Source organism: Zootoca vivipara, chromosome Z2, assembly GCF_965207765.1.
Source record: "Zootoca vivipara chromosome Z2, rZooViv2.hap1.1, whole genome shotgun sequence".
In the NCBI taxonomy this organism is placed as follows: domain Eukaryota; kingdom Metazoa; phylum Chordata; class Lepidosauria; order Squamata; family Lacertidae; genus Zootoca; species Zootoca vivipara.
Genome location: NC_142585.1, coordinates 43265089 through 43281303, shown reverse-complemented (window position 1 = coordinate 43281303; position 16215 = coordinate 43265089). Strand labels below are relative to the sequence as shown.

The 16215-nt window shown below is 44.9% G+C and overlaps 1 protein-coding gene across 2 annotated transcripts in view; it reads left to right on the top strand.

The window, feature by feature from the left end:
- The window catches only part of ASTN2 (astrotactin 2), a 608691-nt gene that overhangs the window by 448290 nt on the left and 144186 nt on the right, over positions 1 to 16215 (top strand). For both annotated transcript variants that reach the window (XM_035112940.3, XM_088665019.1), the window contains one exon: positions 4645 to 4910. In XM_035112940.3, the coding sequence (XP_034968831.3) occupies positions 4645 to 4910 (266 nt within the window). The remainder of the gene's footprint in view (positions 1 to 4644; positions 4911 to 16215) is intronic.

Here is a 16215-nt window from a genome sequence, read left to right as displayed (position 1 = left end):
TCAAACAATGTGAAATAAGCTAAAACAGAAAAGACTAAATCACCCAACAGACTTGTGGTTTGTTTTTGTTAAGCTTGTCCCTTTAGGTTAATGGTTGCAACCCTTAACTCCTCTTTGTTACAGGCATGGAAAGAAAGGTCTCCTCTAGCGAACCCCCTCCCCACCTTTTTTAGTGCTACCACTCACCCTTTCGAAGATGGCATGGGAGGTTACACTGGGTGCTGCCTGATGACCTGTTTATCTAGCATCCATCTTGATTTGTTTACAGAGAGATTAGATGACGTTCACTACCTGATAAAGAATTCTGATTCGTTTGAAGCTGGGTTAGATGATGTTGTGCCTACCATCTGAGATCATCATAGAGTTGGAAGGCATCCCCAAGGGTCATCTAGTCCAACCCCCTGCTCGAACCACCAGCCTTCTGGTTAACAGCCAGGTGCACTGACTCATTGTGCCACAGAGGTTACCCCGCATTCCCCCTGGTGCTTTCCCCCATCACTTTCTTTAATGAAGAAAGTCCAATATTTGGGGGAGCTGATGACGGACCGCTCAATCAGCTATCATTGTGCTGCCTGTGCCTGAACCTACATTAAAATGGACCCAGAATAATCAATTTAAATGGGAATGGGATAATGACTGTGCTGTGTGTGTGTGTGTGTGTGTGTGTGTGTGTGTGTGTGAGAGAGAGAGAGAGAGAGAGAGAGAGAGAGAGAGAGAGAGAGAGATTTCCCTTTTTAAAGCAAATTACATCATCAAGAGCCACAAGTTGTTTTGGGGTGACCTGAGTAGTAGTGACAAGACCACACTGTTTTCTGGGGAAACCAGAAGACTCCCATTTATGATAAAGAACTACCCGCAGAGGTCCTGGTCCTCTCTCTGCCCAATCATGCCACACAGACATGGTGATTCAGAAAGAACCTGGCTTTCAAAGGGTGGCAAGCCACAAGCCTTCTGCCTGCCCATTAAGTTGACTAGGAGGCATTGGAAAAACGCTCCTTGGATTGTGGCTTTGAAGAGAAACACCCAGCTGTGCCCCCCCCCTTTGGCTTATTTGGATACAGGTAGCTTTCAAATCTGCTGCTATGTGATGAAACTTTGATGGGAGACAGCAGGAATCATAAGTTGAGCAGGGCTGCGCTCCATGCTTTAATAAAATTGTTTTGGGATTACTAACCAGCAGGCAAGGCAGTAACGTCACAATGTAAGTCTTGTGGGGCCCCAACACAGCTAGCACCTTGTAAAAGTGACTTTCCCTTCCCGCTTTTGCAGAACTTTAGTAGAGCAAGTTAAAAGCCTTTCCCTACTCTGGTCTGCTCAACTCAACTCAACTCAACTCTGGTCTGAGTGTGCTGCCAGGCTCTTGTTATGACTGGGAGATGTACCTTTATTTAGCATTTGTGTACTGTATTTGAATTGGTCAGACTTTGCCAGGCCTAGCATTCAGTCTAGTTCTTGGGAAGATCCTTGAATGCTGAAGCAAGAGTATTATGGGAGGAATTCAGTGTTGCGCTAAGTGTTGTTTTTTTTAAGGGTACCCAATCGGTATGCAGTACTGATACCTTTTTTCCCTAGAAGGAAAGCACTGAAGGTGACCTTTCCATCAGGGAAAGGATTTTAGTTTTCCAGAGGGAATTACACCCTGTGATCCAGGGTCCGAATCCCCATAAAATCATGATGCTCACTGTATGACCTTGGACCGACCACAGAGTCTCAGCCTGTGTTACCTCACTTGGTTGTTGTGAGGGTAATATGAGGTGTGGGGGTGGGGGTATGAAAAACCATGTACGTCACCTTGAGGTGTTTGTAGGATAGAAATGTAATAATAAACCAAACTCTTAGAATTGTGTCCAATGCTCATCCCACTCATTGGACCCATTGAAAGTAATGGACATGACTAACTTACATACCGGTAGATTAATTTCACTGGGTTGTACCAAATGATAGTTCTACCCAGAATAGACCCGTTGAGATTAATGCACAAGTCTGATTTCGGTCCATTTATGTTAATAGGTTCTGCTCTTAGTGGAACTTAGTGGGCACAACACTTTACTTCTGCACCACTGTCGGTTACATATTTATTTGATAGATGCATTGCCTTAAAAATAAAACCCTGTCTTCCAAGTGCGTCATTTCCCCGTATGCTTCAGGTATCTATGTTTTGTCTGATTTTTAGCATCATGCATACATTTATTCACTTAAATCTCCTTTTGACCCACTTGCTGTTGTTGTTTAACCTTTTTTTCTTTTTTGCAAAAAATAAAATAAAATTGCTTCATAGAAGAAAGTGGAGGTGAGGTGATTATGTCACTGATTTCCAGCCAGACAGAGCTGCCATGTTAGACATAGCACTCATTTCCCCTTAAGCTGAACCCAGAAAATAAGATTGCTCGGCTCGGCTAAATGCAGCGAGTGTCCTTTCACAGCACCCACCTCCTCAAATTATCTAGCTCAATTGTATTGAGAATAGAAATGCAATAACAGAAGCACTCTTTTCGCCTTGCTATGAGGTGCCTTTTGCCACTGCAATAAGGTCTCGCCAAATATTGGAGTTGGATGCTGTTTCCTCGTTAAATAAAGGAGTTGCATAAGTTTAGCCTGTTTTGGACCCTGGATCTCTGCAGAGGGCTTCTGTTTTCAAACACAGTTGCTTTTCTTGAGACTGCAAACAATGCCACCTTGAGATCTCAAAGTCTGAGAAGGAATTTTTTTTTGTCTGTCTTCCTCCCCCCTCACTATATAGGCCACTTCTCTTCACCAGACGTTATAACTCTATAACTCCACCGGAGGGCAGCAAAAAATTACATAAGCCAGTTTTTAAAGCACAGCATGCTCTCCCTGAAAAGTTGAAGATTTAGGCATGGATGGTGTGTGTGTGTGTGTGTGTGTGTGTGTGTGTGTGGTGTCTAGTCTCCAAGCAGTGGGAGATATCGGGGTCCCATCACATGCCCTGTGGTTTCCTTGGAATGAAGCTTGCTGGAGACTGGTTTCTTTGTGATAAATATGGTTTTATTTACACTTCTTATTCTTCTTTGGCAATCACTCGTAGCTGAGTAAGATTGTCTTCCATAAACACGGTTTTAACAATGGGTCCGTAAGTGACTGTGGAGGCCAATTCTGGATCCCCATGCCCTTCCACAGTGGGGACATTGGTTTCCAGGTGGGAGTTGATCACGGTGTAGATTTGCCAAGCGCGCCTTCCTCTTAGCACGTTTTCCCCTTGTGTCCTGAGATTGAGTTTCTTCAAAGCCCATGATACCTTTGGTAAAGGCTGTTCTCCAACTGGAGTGCTTGCAGGCCAGTGTTTCCCAGTTGTCAGTGTTTATACTACATTTTTAAAAGATTTGCCTTGAGACAGTCTTTAAACTTCTTTTGTTGACCACCAGCATTACGCTTTCCATTTTTAAGTTCGCACACATATACGTAGGCTGAATGTAAGATAGGAGGTCTCAGGGCAGGAGCACCCCAACAGATATTTCTCCTTCATTCAGTTTTCTTTTTTTGGGGGGTGTCCCAAAGCCATAACATTGATTTCAGCACAGAACTTTGCAGCCTACTTGCTCAGAAGCTTTTCTGGCAAACAGAAGGTGCCACCTAAGCTGGTACAGTGGTACCTCTACTTACGAATTTAATGTGTTCCGAATGCACATTTGTAAGTCGAAAAAAATTGTAAGTTGGATCCCATAGGAATGCATTGGGAGAAAAAAATTCGTAAGTAGAAGCAACCCTATCTAAAAATTTGTAAGTAGAAAAAATCCTATCTAAACCGCATCCAAGATGGTGGACGGAGCTCCGTTCGTAAGTAGAAATATTCGTAAGTAGAGGTACCGGTACCACTGTACAACCAATTAATGGTGAAGAGGATTCTTTGGCTAATGTGGTTGGTGCCCTTGTAGTTCCTTTCATTGGCCAACACTTAATCCCTGTCTATTGTTCCCTAGCTCTCTAATTCAGGACTCGCCATGGGTGGCTCAAATGCAGATAATTGGCAATTTAATTTCAAAACAACTTAAAAGGTGTTGAGAGCTGGGAAGATCATCTCCTCCACACATACGCACAGATCAACCATATTTTACTTTTGATTGATGAATGCTCAAACCACATCCTCATACAACTATTACTTGCATCCATACAAGCCATTTAGAACACTCCATCAATGAGCTATTCTCCCCCCCCCTCTGTGCTGGATGGGATGTGTGCTTGTTGGGTGGACAGTTGAAGACTAATTGTGAACTTAGAGGATAAGTTATGATAGCTCTGTATCAGCCTTTCTGGGAGAACTCTGAAATTTGCAATATTAGAATAAGAAATATATATTTAGAGGATAAATCCTCAACATCAGCCCATACAGAACAGCGTATTCTGTGGCCACATAATTCTGTGTGGTATTTCTATGGGGTGGAGGGGTTGAGCCCAGAAACCTGGCGTGGGGTGTGTGTGAACAAATAGGATGAATGAAGTAAGCTGAAAAGAGGCATAGGTGGCTGAAATTCTGAACAGGAGCACTCCACGTTGCACTATTTTGTTGCAGGTACCACTTTTTTATATATCTACTCTAAAATAATTTACCTGGGACTAAACTTTAGTGTTTTACTTTTGTTCCCCCCACCCTCCATCCCACCTCTCCCTGCTCTGTTCCAAAATCAGAAACAACTGAACTAGGTAACAAGAAGGAACTGAAGTCCATGCCATTCATCACCTACCTCTCAGGCCTGTTGTCTGCCCAGATGCTGTCAGATGACCAGCTGATATCGGGTGTGGAGATCCGCTGTGAAGAAAAGGGTCGCTGCCCTTCTACTTGCCACTTATGTCGACGCCCAGGCAAAGAGCAGCTGAGTCCTACACCTGTGCTCCTTGAAATCAACCGTGTGGTCCCTCTGTACACGCTGATCCAGAACAATGAGACCCGGGAGGTGAGTGGAGCAGTAGATGAAACTGGGGAAGTTGGTAGAACATTCAATTTTCACACACCAGCTGTTCAAACTATATTAAAACACCTTCCTGTTGGGGGGCAGAAACTCCTATAATTCCCCTTTCATCACGTCTTTGTAAATACTCTTGAAGTGCTATTGTTTCTGTACCTTAGGCCTGTCTTGCTCCCTGAGTTCCATTTCTCTTCAGCCAATGCAAAACATATGGTCTGGTGTCCCTCTCAGCCAGTGGTGGAGTATTATAATGGATGTAAAGATACCTGAGTCCTGCTTTTCCTTTAGAACACATGGTTTATACCTGTGATCCTCTCAGTGACAGCACCATGGGGCTTGGCAGAAAGTATGCAGGCACAGTTCGTAGCAGTGTTCTGGTATTGTAACCCTGCAGTGAATTTGACTTTGTCCATGAAAGCCTTGGAACACACACTTTCAACTCAGTGCACAATATTTCATCAATAAAAGCATCATCAATTTATTTTTTGCTTTCTTTAGAAGAGTGCTAAACTCACTGTTTTCCTTTTTTTCTTCACACAAACAATTGAAAAAGACAGTGAGAGAGAGAAAACTTCAGCTGAGTACGAAAGGCAGAGGAGATCCTATTAGTGAGCAAGCCCAGAGAGCTACTACTTTATTAATCCATTTCAACTTTGCTCACTAAACTCCAACATCTCCTAGTCAGGCCTTTAAGATATATCAGACCAGTAACAGGCCTCCTCAAACAGACCATCTAAAAGCCCTCTGAAAAACCTTGTTGGTTGCTAACTTATTTCTGCAGACAATGCGCCTGGCAGACAAAACTGAGTCCGAATATCCTAGTGCAGGGGTTCCCAACAAAATTTTCTCAAGGACCGCTATCATCGAGCCGCTGTTGTGACAAGGACCCCCATTAATTCCTAATCCTAAAATTAAAAAGTGAGAGCCAAATTAAGAGTCTTTTTATTTATACGTTTTTTACAGTTACGATTTAGGTTTAATGGACACTGACAAGATCGGTTCGAGAGTCACTAACTTACTTGCTTGAACATCAAATGCATTATCTTCCTCTTCATCTGTAGGCCTTTGTCATTTTAACGAACCACTTTTTAACCAACGGTCCATTTTTAACTACGCGAACTGTAGCTTCCGCGAGAAACAACGCTTTGTTTACAAACACTACTGTTTTGCAAAGAGGCAGCGTGCGCCAGGGAGGAGGGAGGGGAATGGAGAAGACAGGGTACCTGCGCAGTAGCGCACAAATGAAGCCGACGCGCGCAAAGCATCTTGGGGAGGTGAGCGTTAGTAGAATGCACGCGCTGCCTCTTTGCAAAACAGTAGTGTTTGTAAAGCACCACCTAACGGCATACAGCAGAACTACTGTCTCTATCTAATTCTAGTTTTGCGCTAGACTCTGCTCATGCAGGAAGCGTACAAAACAAAAAATCTGTTATCATACGAAATATATTTAATGTATTTTTTTATTCTAATAGCATCTTGCGGACCCCTCTGGCATAGCTCGCGGACCCCTGGGGGTCCCCGGACCACCTGTTGGGAACCACTGTCCTAGTGATTGTAGAGCACACTGAACACAACAGCCAATCTGGCTTTGGCTGTACTTTGGCTCCACTTTGCTGAAGGAACAACTTATACAGTATTTTTTTGCTGCTTTGTTGTGGAATATTTAAAAAAAGAATGATGTAAGGCCAAATATCAATAGACTTGTCTCATCCAAAGGATTTTCAGACAATTAGTAGATCAACATGTATTTTAGGTCCATTGAGATTTTGGTGGAGCTGGCAGCATTGGAATAAGTTCAGGGCATAAAGTTGTATCTCAGTTTTGCCTGGAGGTCTGGGGTGCCTCAACCTACCTCATTCAGTCTGCTTGGCCTTGTACAGGCATAGGCAAACTCGGCCCTCCAGATGTTTTGGGACTACAACTCCCAACATCCCTAGCTAACAGGACCAGTGGTCAGGGATGATGGGAGTTGCAGCCCCAAAACATCTGGAGGGCCAAGTTTGCCTATGCCTGGCCTAGAGGCTGCTTGACTTTGTCTGAGAGTCTGCTGTAAATTTAGAGAAGGAAGAAAGAGTTGAGAATTGACTGCAAATCACTATGGTAGGAACTTAGCAGAACCAGGGCTGAAGGGTGGAGCAAGAAGACATTTGAAGGCAAAGGAGAACATGAGCTGGTGGGCAATGTAGGCACACTAGAAGAAGTGCTGCATTGATTCCACTGGTGTGCTCACACTGTCTCGACTTCACCGCCATCCAGTCATATCTTGGCAGTGGCAGTTATGCCAGTGTCAGGAGGGTGTCTCTGGAGCAGTGCTCTACCATTCTGGCTGCTCCTGGTTGTGAGGCAGGATGACAAAAAGGCAAACGATTGATGGTGAGCAGAGAAAGGAGATTCATGTCAACATTTTTTTTATGACACCTGAGCAGCAAACAGCAGGAATTTTGATGGTATCTCTGTCGTGTGCTTAAATCGGAGCCAAGCTCCTTCTCCTTCAATTCTCTTTTTAGCTAGAGTTAGGTAGTGTTTGACTCTCTTCTTAATTGATAGATAGATAGATGACCATTTTAACTTTATTTGCTGTCTTTGGTCCTCACTGGCTCTTATTGCTGCATTGTGGCATGCAAACACTTCGTTCTTCTCTGAGCTGGCCCTTAGCACCATAGAGACTTTAGGAAGCTGTTTCATCACAAGTTTGATTGGGCCCATCTGACCCAATATCACCTCCTCGGGCCCTCAATGGCTGCCTGGGGCCTTCTGCATCATCTGCAATCTGCTTTAACTGAAGGTACCAGGGATCCATCAGGGGGACTTTTCTGTGACTGAAGCACGCACCCTACCACTGACCTTTGATCCCTCTCCATACGGTATCTTTGTAAACCTTTGTAAATCAGGCTCCTTGAGTAAGGAAGTTTTGGTTTCCCTTTTGGCAGTGGTCTTTTCTAGCTATACCAGACATTTGGAAGCCTAAAACTAACAGCAGTTCTTTGCACCATCCAAATCTACATCAGTAGCCACACAGACTGTTTCTCTCTCACAACATCCCTGCTGTACCATCAAATTGCTGTCAAGCAGAGGCCAATGGAATGTGCCCACATGGCCACTGGAGGTCAGTGTTAGTCTAACAGGTGCAGGTGAACTTTCCTTGGTGATACTTCTTGAGGTTAGCTACTTGGCTCCTCTTCTTCCTTACTTCAAAACACTGAAAGAGCTTACATGTTAATTATATGTAGATTTATTTCCTCTCCCCCATGGCCCGTCTTCATCTCGCCTCTCACTCCCACAAACCAGGCCATTGTTTCTACCATCCCAAAATGACAGCCCTGTTTAAAGTCACTTACCGGTATTAGCACCGCAGCCTCCACTTGATTAAGGTGCTTGGAACACACCAGCTTGCAACAGCTGTGGGTGGGATGGGCGAAGTACAGGTCTGGAAGTAATCACAGGTAGTGAAGGTATGGCCACCGTTCAGGCCAAGCTGACCCACTCTCCTTTACCCCATGGCAGTGGCGTGGGAGGGGGCTGAGGGGGCTGTCACCCCAGGTGCAGTTTTTAGGGGGGGGCGCATCACAGCACCCTGCCCCACCGTGAGCTATTGCATCCTTCTCAGCACCCTCCAGCTTGGGGGGGGGGGGGCGGTGTGGTTGAGAAGGTCACAACAAACGTGCCCCATCCCCCCCCCGCGAGCCCAGTGCTGCTTTTGTGAGTGGCGCTGCTTGCAGGGAGGCTGCTGTGAGCTGTTGCGTCCTTGCCACGGCACTCTCCAGCTGGGTTCTCGGGCCAGGGCGCTTTTCTGTTGTGTCCTTCTCAGCCGCCCCCCAGCTGGAGGGCACCATGGGAAGGAAGCAACAACTCCTGGCACCCTCCCTGAGAGCCCAGCACTGCTAGCAAGAGCAGCATTGGGCTTGCAGGGGCCAGGGCGCATGACTGTTCATGGTGACCTGCAAGCCCAACATCATTTTTGCACTGGCTCCCTTCCCCACGACATGGCCTGGCAGGCCACCACCCCTTCTGCCGCTGCCTCCCGCCGCCATGACATGACCTTGTAGCCTGCCACTGCTTCTGCTACCACCTCCCGTCGCTGGGGTAAGGCCTTGCAGGCCGCTACTTCTTGTGCCTCTGCCATGAAGCCTTGCAGGTTGCTGCTGCCACCACCTGCTGTGGCCATGATGAGGACTGCAAGGTTGCCAATCTGGCAGTCCCAGATTATTTCTCTTCACTATCGCCATAGCTGCCAAGTCTCCCATTTTCCCCAGGAAAACCCCTTTTTTACTTACCTTTTCCCGGTGGTCCCCCGTATCATTTCGTCTCCCGTTTTTCTCCATGATTTTCTCCTGCCGGCGGCCATTTTTTTCTTTCCGATTTCCCCTTCTATGGGCACCAAAAATGGCCGCCGCCAGCTTCAAAAGTCACATCTACGCATGTCTGGAAGTGCATAGACGTGACATCCGGTGTTGGCGGCGGCCATTTTTGGTACCCATAGATGGGCGGAGCAACACCGGAAGTTGCGTCAGTGCACTTGCTGACATGCGTACAAGCGACTTTTGAAGCCAGCGGCGGCCATTTTTGGTGCCTATAGAAGGGCAAAGTGACACCGGAAGTTACATCGACACAACTTCCGGTGTCAAATGGCTGCCGGTCCCGGATTCTGCAGTCTGGAACTTGGAAGGTAAGACTATCGCTTTACTTTGAATTGTCCTGAATTTGGTAGTTAAGCAAAAAAAAAACCATAAGTCCTGTTTGGATGCATTTTGGCTTCCCTGCTGATGAAAGTGACAGTGTGGTGATTGATCATATCATCATTTATCAGTTTTAGACCCTTAAGTAGTAGCAGTTGCCAGGACATTACCCTGTTCACCTCTGCATAGTTCCATTCTTATTTCAGACATCACAATATATTGGTATGTCACAATGTTTAGCTGGTGATATATCACGATGTTGAAAACCAGATATTGCCCAGCCCTAGCGCCCATAGCAGTTTTATCAATATATGAGTACCAGAAGCACCTCATTTTAACACACACACAAACACACACACACACACACACACACACACAGAGAGAGAGAGAGAGGTACACACACTTATAATAATAATCAAAATGAATAAAAAAATTAAAAAATGTCCTGTGGCACCTTAGAGACCAACTAAGTTTGTTCTGGGTATAAGCTTTCTTGTGCATGTACACTTCTTCAGATACATGCTTCTTCAGATACACACAAAAGCTTATACCCAGATCAAACTTAGTTGGTCTCTAAGGTGCCACTGGACTTAAAAAAAAATATGTTTTTATTTATTTTGACTGCATCAGACGAACACGGCTTCCTACCTGAATCATGATGATGATGATGATCTTGCAGCCCAGACACAACTTCCAGTCCCACTTTCTCCAAGCAAGATGCCTTGAGCATACAATCCATATCTCCTTAGGATAGCCACTTCATCTGAACTAACTTTTATGATATCTGGAAGGAAAGGTGGTTGTGCTGGCAGTGCAAATCCTTCTTAAAAGCTCCACCAGACCTGCCTCCCTGCAACTGGGCTGGAACACTGCCCAGCTGTTGCAATGGAACATCTGAAGGAAGTGTGCAGAGGCACTTCTGTTACCTTTGCACAGAGGTGAGGAACTTTTTTTCCAGCCCAAGGGCCACATTCCCTTCTGGGCGCCTTCTGAGGTCCACATGCCAGTGGCCAGTGGCATGTGGAGCTAGAGACAAAAGTGTGTGTAGCAACAAATGTAATCCACCCCTTTGCACAGTTGGCTAGTTTCTGCACACACACCAATATCCTCCATCCAGGCAAGCAAGAGGCATTATCAGAGTTCAAGGAGACACATCTAGCCATGCAAAAAGCATCCAGGGTGTGAAATGCAACTGGTGGTGGCTTGGGGAGAATTCTGAGGGCAAGTCCGAGAGGCCTGGGGACTGCATTCATCTCCCAGCCAGAGCCTCACCAGCAGTGGTTTTCTTCTAGAAAAAAAGGTCCAGTACTCACCATGAGGGATGTGGGTGGCGCTGTGGTCTAAACCACAGAGCTTAGGGCTTGCCGGTCAGGCCCGTGACAGGGTGAGCTCCCGTTGCTCAGTCCCAGCTCCTGCCCACCTAGCAGTTCGAAAGCACGTCAAAGTGCAAGTAGATAAATAGGTTCCGCTCTGGCGGGAAGGTAAACGGTGTTTCCGTGCACTGCTCTGGTTTGCCAGAAGCGGCTTTGTCATGCTGGCCACATGACCTGGAAGCTGTACGCTGGCTCCTTCGGCCAGTAAAGCGAGATGAGCGCCACAACCCCAGAGTCGTCCGCGACTGGACCTAACGGTCAGGGGTCCCTTTACCTTTACTCACCATGAAGTTGTTACAGTAGGTGCCACACTTTTAACCAGTGCTTTTCTTCTAGTACAAATTGAGCATACCTCCCCCCCCCAAAAAAAAGCACTGGTCACCACCCTCCCTTGGCTTCCTACTCCAGAAAACTGGCCTTGGGCACCTGTGGTTTCCCCAATCCCCTCCTCTGACCCTCTGGAATTAATCTGCTGCATTAATTAGGAGGGGTCTGTGAAGGGTGATGCTTCTCTCCCTGGCAGCGCAGCTTGAAGAGAACTGTTCCCAGATCTCGAGACAGAAGCCAGCTCCTAGAATAAACCAACCAGACACTGACTGATTAGTCCCTGCAGAAAACACCCCAGCCCTGTCCTGAGCAGGGGGACTGCAGGAGGTGGGGAGTGGAGGCAGCATGCTTGGGATGTGTGGAACGGAGTCCAGAGGGGACAAGTCGGGTGTAGCAGACGGCATGGCTGTTGAGGTGGGGCAGGTTTTTGTGCTGCAGTATGGAAGGCAAAATCACACTTGAGTTACACCCTAGGCAAAAAAAAAGGGGGGTGCCCTTATTTTGTGGGAAGAGGAGCGGGGTTTTTGCCAGCAGACAATGGGTAAACATTAAGGACAGTGATCAGCGTAGTTGTAGGGGCCTCTCCTGACATCATGTTTTCCTTTTCCAGAGCACTTTTGGAACAGTTCCTGTGGAGAAATGCATGCACAAAACTTTATGTGGGGATGGAAAATCCCCACATACTGTATTTCTTTTCCTTTTCCCCCTTTTTCCCTCTCCTCCTCCTCCTTCTCTCCCCGCCCCCTCCAACTTTTCTTCATGAAAGATCCATGAGCAGGAAATTGCAGGACTTCTTGTTTGCTACTTATGGATCCTACCTGGAAAATCCACTTTAATATTCCATTCTGGCATGTGGTTTTCCACATGGAGGGTGGGGACCTTGTTTGGCTTGGTGAAGCTGCTATGTGGAGACTGTTGTTTCTCACCCATTAGCCATGGCTGCAGCCACCCTCCTCCTCCCTCCCTCCCTCCAGTTCTTATGGAGCAATCCAAATTTAAGGAAGCCAGCATAATTCATGCCGGGGTAGATTGTGCTGGGGCAATTTACCCCCCACCCCCATTCCAAACTCAGCTCAGGGGCAGTTCTGCTGCCTGCTGAACTGACCCAAGCCTGGCAGAGGAAAAACAAACCTTTAAAATAGAGTCTGATGTGCCACACTATTTTTGCCATTGCAGCTTCCATGGCATTGCTAGGTTATGTGATTGAGCTGAATGGAGCTTCTGCTCTGGGGGAAGTTTTCCAACTGTACATGTGGAGCTTCAGTAACAGGCAGTGTGGGCTCACACAGGGCCGGCGCGTCCATTTAGGTGAACTAGGCCATCGCCTAGGGTGCCAAAATGGAGGGGGCGCTGCCCAGCCTGCTCCCCAAACCCCCCAGCCACCGCCCGCCACCGCCGCCCTCGCCTGTGGCTTCATTTCTTATTTTTTTTCTTCTCCCGACGTTGCTGGGCGAGGGGTGGGCTAGCGAGGCGCCATGCAAGGTGAGGCAACTGCCTCAAATGGCAGGATCCACAGAGGCAGTAGATCTGGCTTCCAAGGAGTGTCCTGCTGCAGTGGCAGCAACAATTGCAGCACACTCCTTGGAGGTTGGATCTGGCGTCTCCCCAGCACCCCCCCCCCATGTCACTTCTACATCAGCCTCTTGGCGAATAGGAGATGCTTCCCACTCTGCTTCCCGATATAGATTTCTCTCCCCACCCCACCACTGCTTTATCCTAAGTGTGGCTCTTCACTCATCCCTGGGGTGGGCATTTTCTGGTTCGCCTCAGGTGCCAACATTTCTTGGGCCATCCCGGTGACAACCAAGTGGGACAGTCACTTCTTCGGCTGCTTTTCTCATCACTCTCCTGTTTTCAGCTAGCCTTATTTTTTTCTTGTTCCGCCGGAGCACAAGAGGCTGGTTGGGGCAGGCTTTTCTCTAGAGACCAGAACCACTATTTCCCCCTCTTGCTGTACCTTACAGGAGCAGAGTGTTCTTCAGCCATAGCTTCAGGACTGATGAGATCCTACAAAGCAGGATCCCCACTACCATTGCTCCCTGAGTTGATTGCAGTTCTATATCCCTCTTGGATTTGTCTGGGGATCTGAACAGGATGTTATGCAAGTAGGAATGGATACTTGTACCCACCCACCCCACCCTGCCCAGTTCTGAGTTGGGCAACCACCACACCAGTAGCCCGCTTGTTTGTTTGTTTGTTTGTTTGTATCAATTTCTGTTAGAAAGTTTTCAACATAAAACACAATAAAAGCCAAACTGACCTAGAGGAAAAAAGCAAGAATAAGAAATGAAAGAAAAGAGAGAAGAAAGGGAAGAAAAGTGAAAGTGAAAGCAAGGCCCTCTATCACAATTATATCTTAGCCGTTATTCCACACACAGAAGAGTGAACCTTCTCCCCATCTTCTCCCTAGCCTCCCACCCTGAGGGATCCTTTCCACTCTGCCTCTCACAAAGATCCCCTTTTCTTTCGTCTATCAACCTCCCATGTCTCCTTCATTAATCCAAATTAGGAAGCTTCGAAAAGCAAAGCATAAATATAGATAGAACAGGAAGAAAACAAGTATTCGAGATCATAGAAAGATAAGAAGAGAAAGAAAAGAAAGAAAAAGAGAGGCTTCCGATTCTCTGACTGCTAATTATGACAATTATCCAAAATATTCAAAGTATGCACTCCAGGATAACATCTATCTGTATTGTCCGGATGTTTCTCAATCTGCTAGGCCTTGTTTTCTCAATCTTCCATTCCAGACTTCTCAAATTCTCCCCTTTCCACTCAAAAACTCCAAAAGTAGCTCTTCATTATTATTTTTCATAATTAATGAATTTTATTGTATTAATCATAGTACACTCTTATATACATCATATACGTTTTTGTATACGTATACAATATTCCATTTCAAATTTTGAAAATTAAATATTATTACAAATTCCAAAAATCTTCTTGTCGTTATTGTTTTTTCCCATTCCAAATAGTTTGCTGTGTTTCAAATCTATATACTGCATTAAGATTCCATAATAATAATAATAATAATAATAATAATAATATATTAAAAATGTAAATGTAAAAATGAAAAGAAAGAAAAAGAAAAAAGAAAACTATATATATAAATAAAAAGTAAAAATCAAAAAGTAAAAAGTAAAAAAAAGTTGGACTTCCCATCCCCTCTTGAAGTGCATATTAGTATTATCGATGTACCTGCTTTTATCATCGTATTCTTACTTTCTTTCTTTTTTACATTCATATTTTCCTACACAGTTTATGTTACATTATACATGAGTCATTCAAGCGCTGCCATGGAGATCACATCATTATTATTATTTCCTTGTAGGTACCTCTTAACCATATCCCAATTTTTCACAAATGTTTGTTTTGATTTCCCTCTCAGAATGTATGTTAATTGAGCCATTTCTGCAAAGCCCAAACGTTTATTCTGCCATTCCTTTACTGTTGGGGTCTTGTCCCCTTTCCAGTTTGATGCTATTAATAGACGGCCGGCTGCTGAGGCGTACAGAAATATTTCTCCTTTGTTTACAGGAATATCATTACTCAGAATTCCAAGGAGAAAGGCCTCTGGTGTTTTTTTTTTATGAAAGTTGTTCTAAAGATCTTTTTCAAAAGTAGCTCTTCAATGATTATTATCATTAAATGTCCAAAATAGTCATTCTCTAGTCCAATGTGATGAATTTCTCCCCGAAGGTTTTGACAAATCTTAAAAATGTAATAGTCTAAACTTATTTGCTTGTTGTATCTTCATTAATTCATACTCAGTTCCATATATTCCAGTCCCACTTCCTGTTGGCCATGCATTTTCCTGATCTAAAGGAAAATGGAAAAACCCTCCCACTATTTCCATTCTTTTTCTAGACCGGTTGTCAAGAGCTTAGAGGCATTTCCCCCCCCCCTGTTTTTGCTTCAGTTTGTACATAAGGCCCTTTCTCTCTCAGCTCCATCTCTGCCATCTCCGGTTGTCCTTGTTCATGAATTCATTCATCTCTTCTGGCATTACAGCAGCATCCTTTGTATGTTTAATGCTCCAGTCCAGATAGATGTATGGATATCCACTCCAATTCATTGTCTGCTGTTACCCATTTTGTCTGCTGTTAGCCACATCTTTTTCCACAGGTCCTGTGCATTCTCTAGTCTGATGTATCTTTGATCCAATCTCTTTAACGTTCTACACATCTCAGCTCTTAATTCTGTCAGCTGTTCATCTAGTAGTTATTGCATGATACCAATGATTAATGAGGCATTCAATGTTGTCTTTCCCATGTTGGTTTCCATTAATCTCCCCCTTGGCAGTCTCTGCTTCCAGGAACTTGTACGCATTCCTTTCTCACACAGATAAGGTTCCGTTTAGTATTCGCAGCTAACACAGCACATACAAGACGCAGACTTAGAGGCAGTATAAAATGAAGATTTAAAACAGACTTGACTCTTATCAGTTGTATTATTTTAAAGTCATCAGTTATTAAGCTTTTTTTTGTCAATTATTTTTATTAATTTTCCAATTTTAACCCAAGTATACAAATCCCAATTAATTCCAAACTAATACAATTTCATTAAAGTGGTTTCCGGCATGCTGTGCTTAATGCGTCCATTATGATTCAGTATTACTGTGTTTCATATTTTTTATTAACTTCTAGTTGTATTCCATTTAACAAATTAATCACTTAGACAACAGCTGAATTCTTAATGATTTCTATTCTATTATTATGTTACTTGACCTTTCATAGAACTTCAAGTGAGAAACTCTAATTCTCCCCCCCCCCCCAAGTCTGTGTGTGACAATATAATATGTACAATTGTTGGTTTCATTGACCTTGTATGCTGCCCTGTCCTTGAGCTTCTCCCGCTGCTGTTGTTTCTTTCCTAGTGTAATTGAGGGTGGAGCTATGATCTCATGGTTAGCTCCTAATT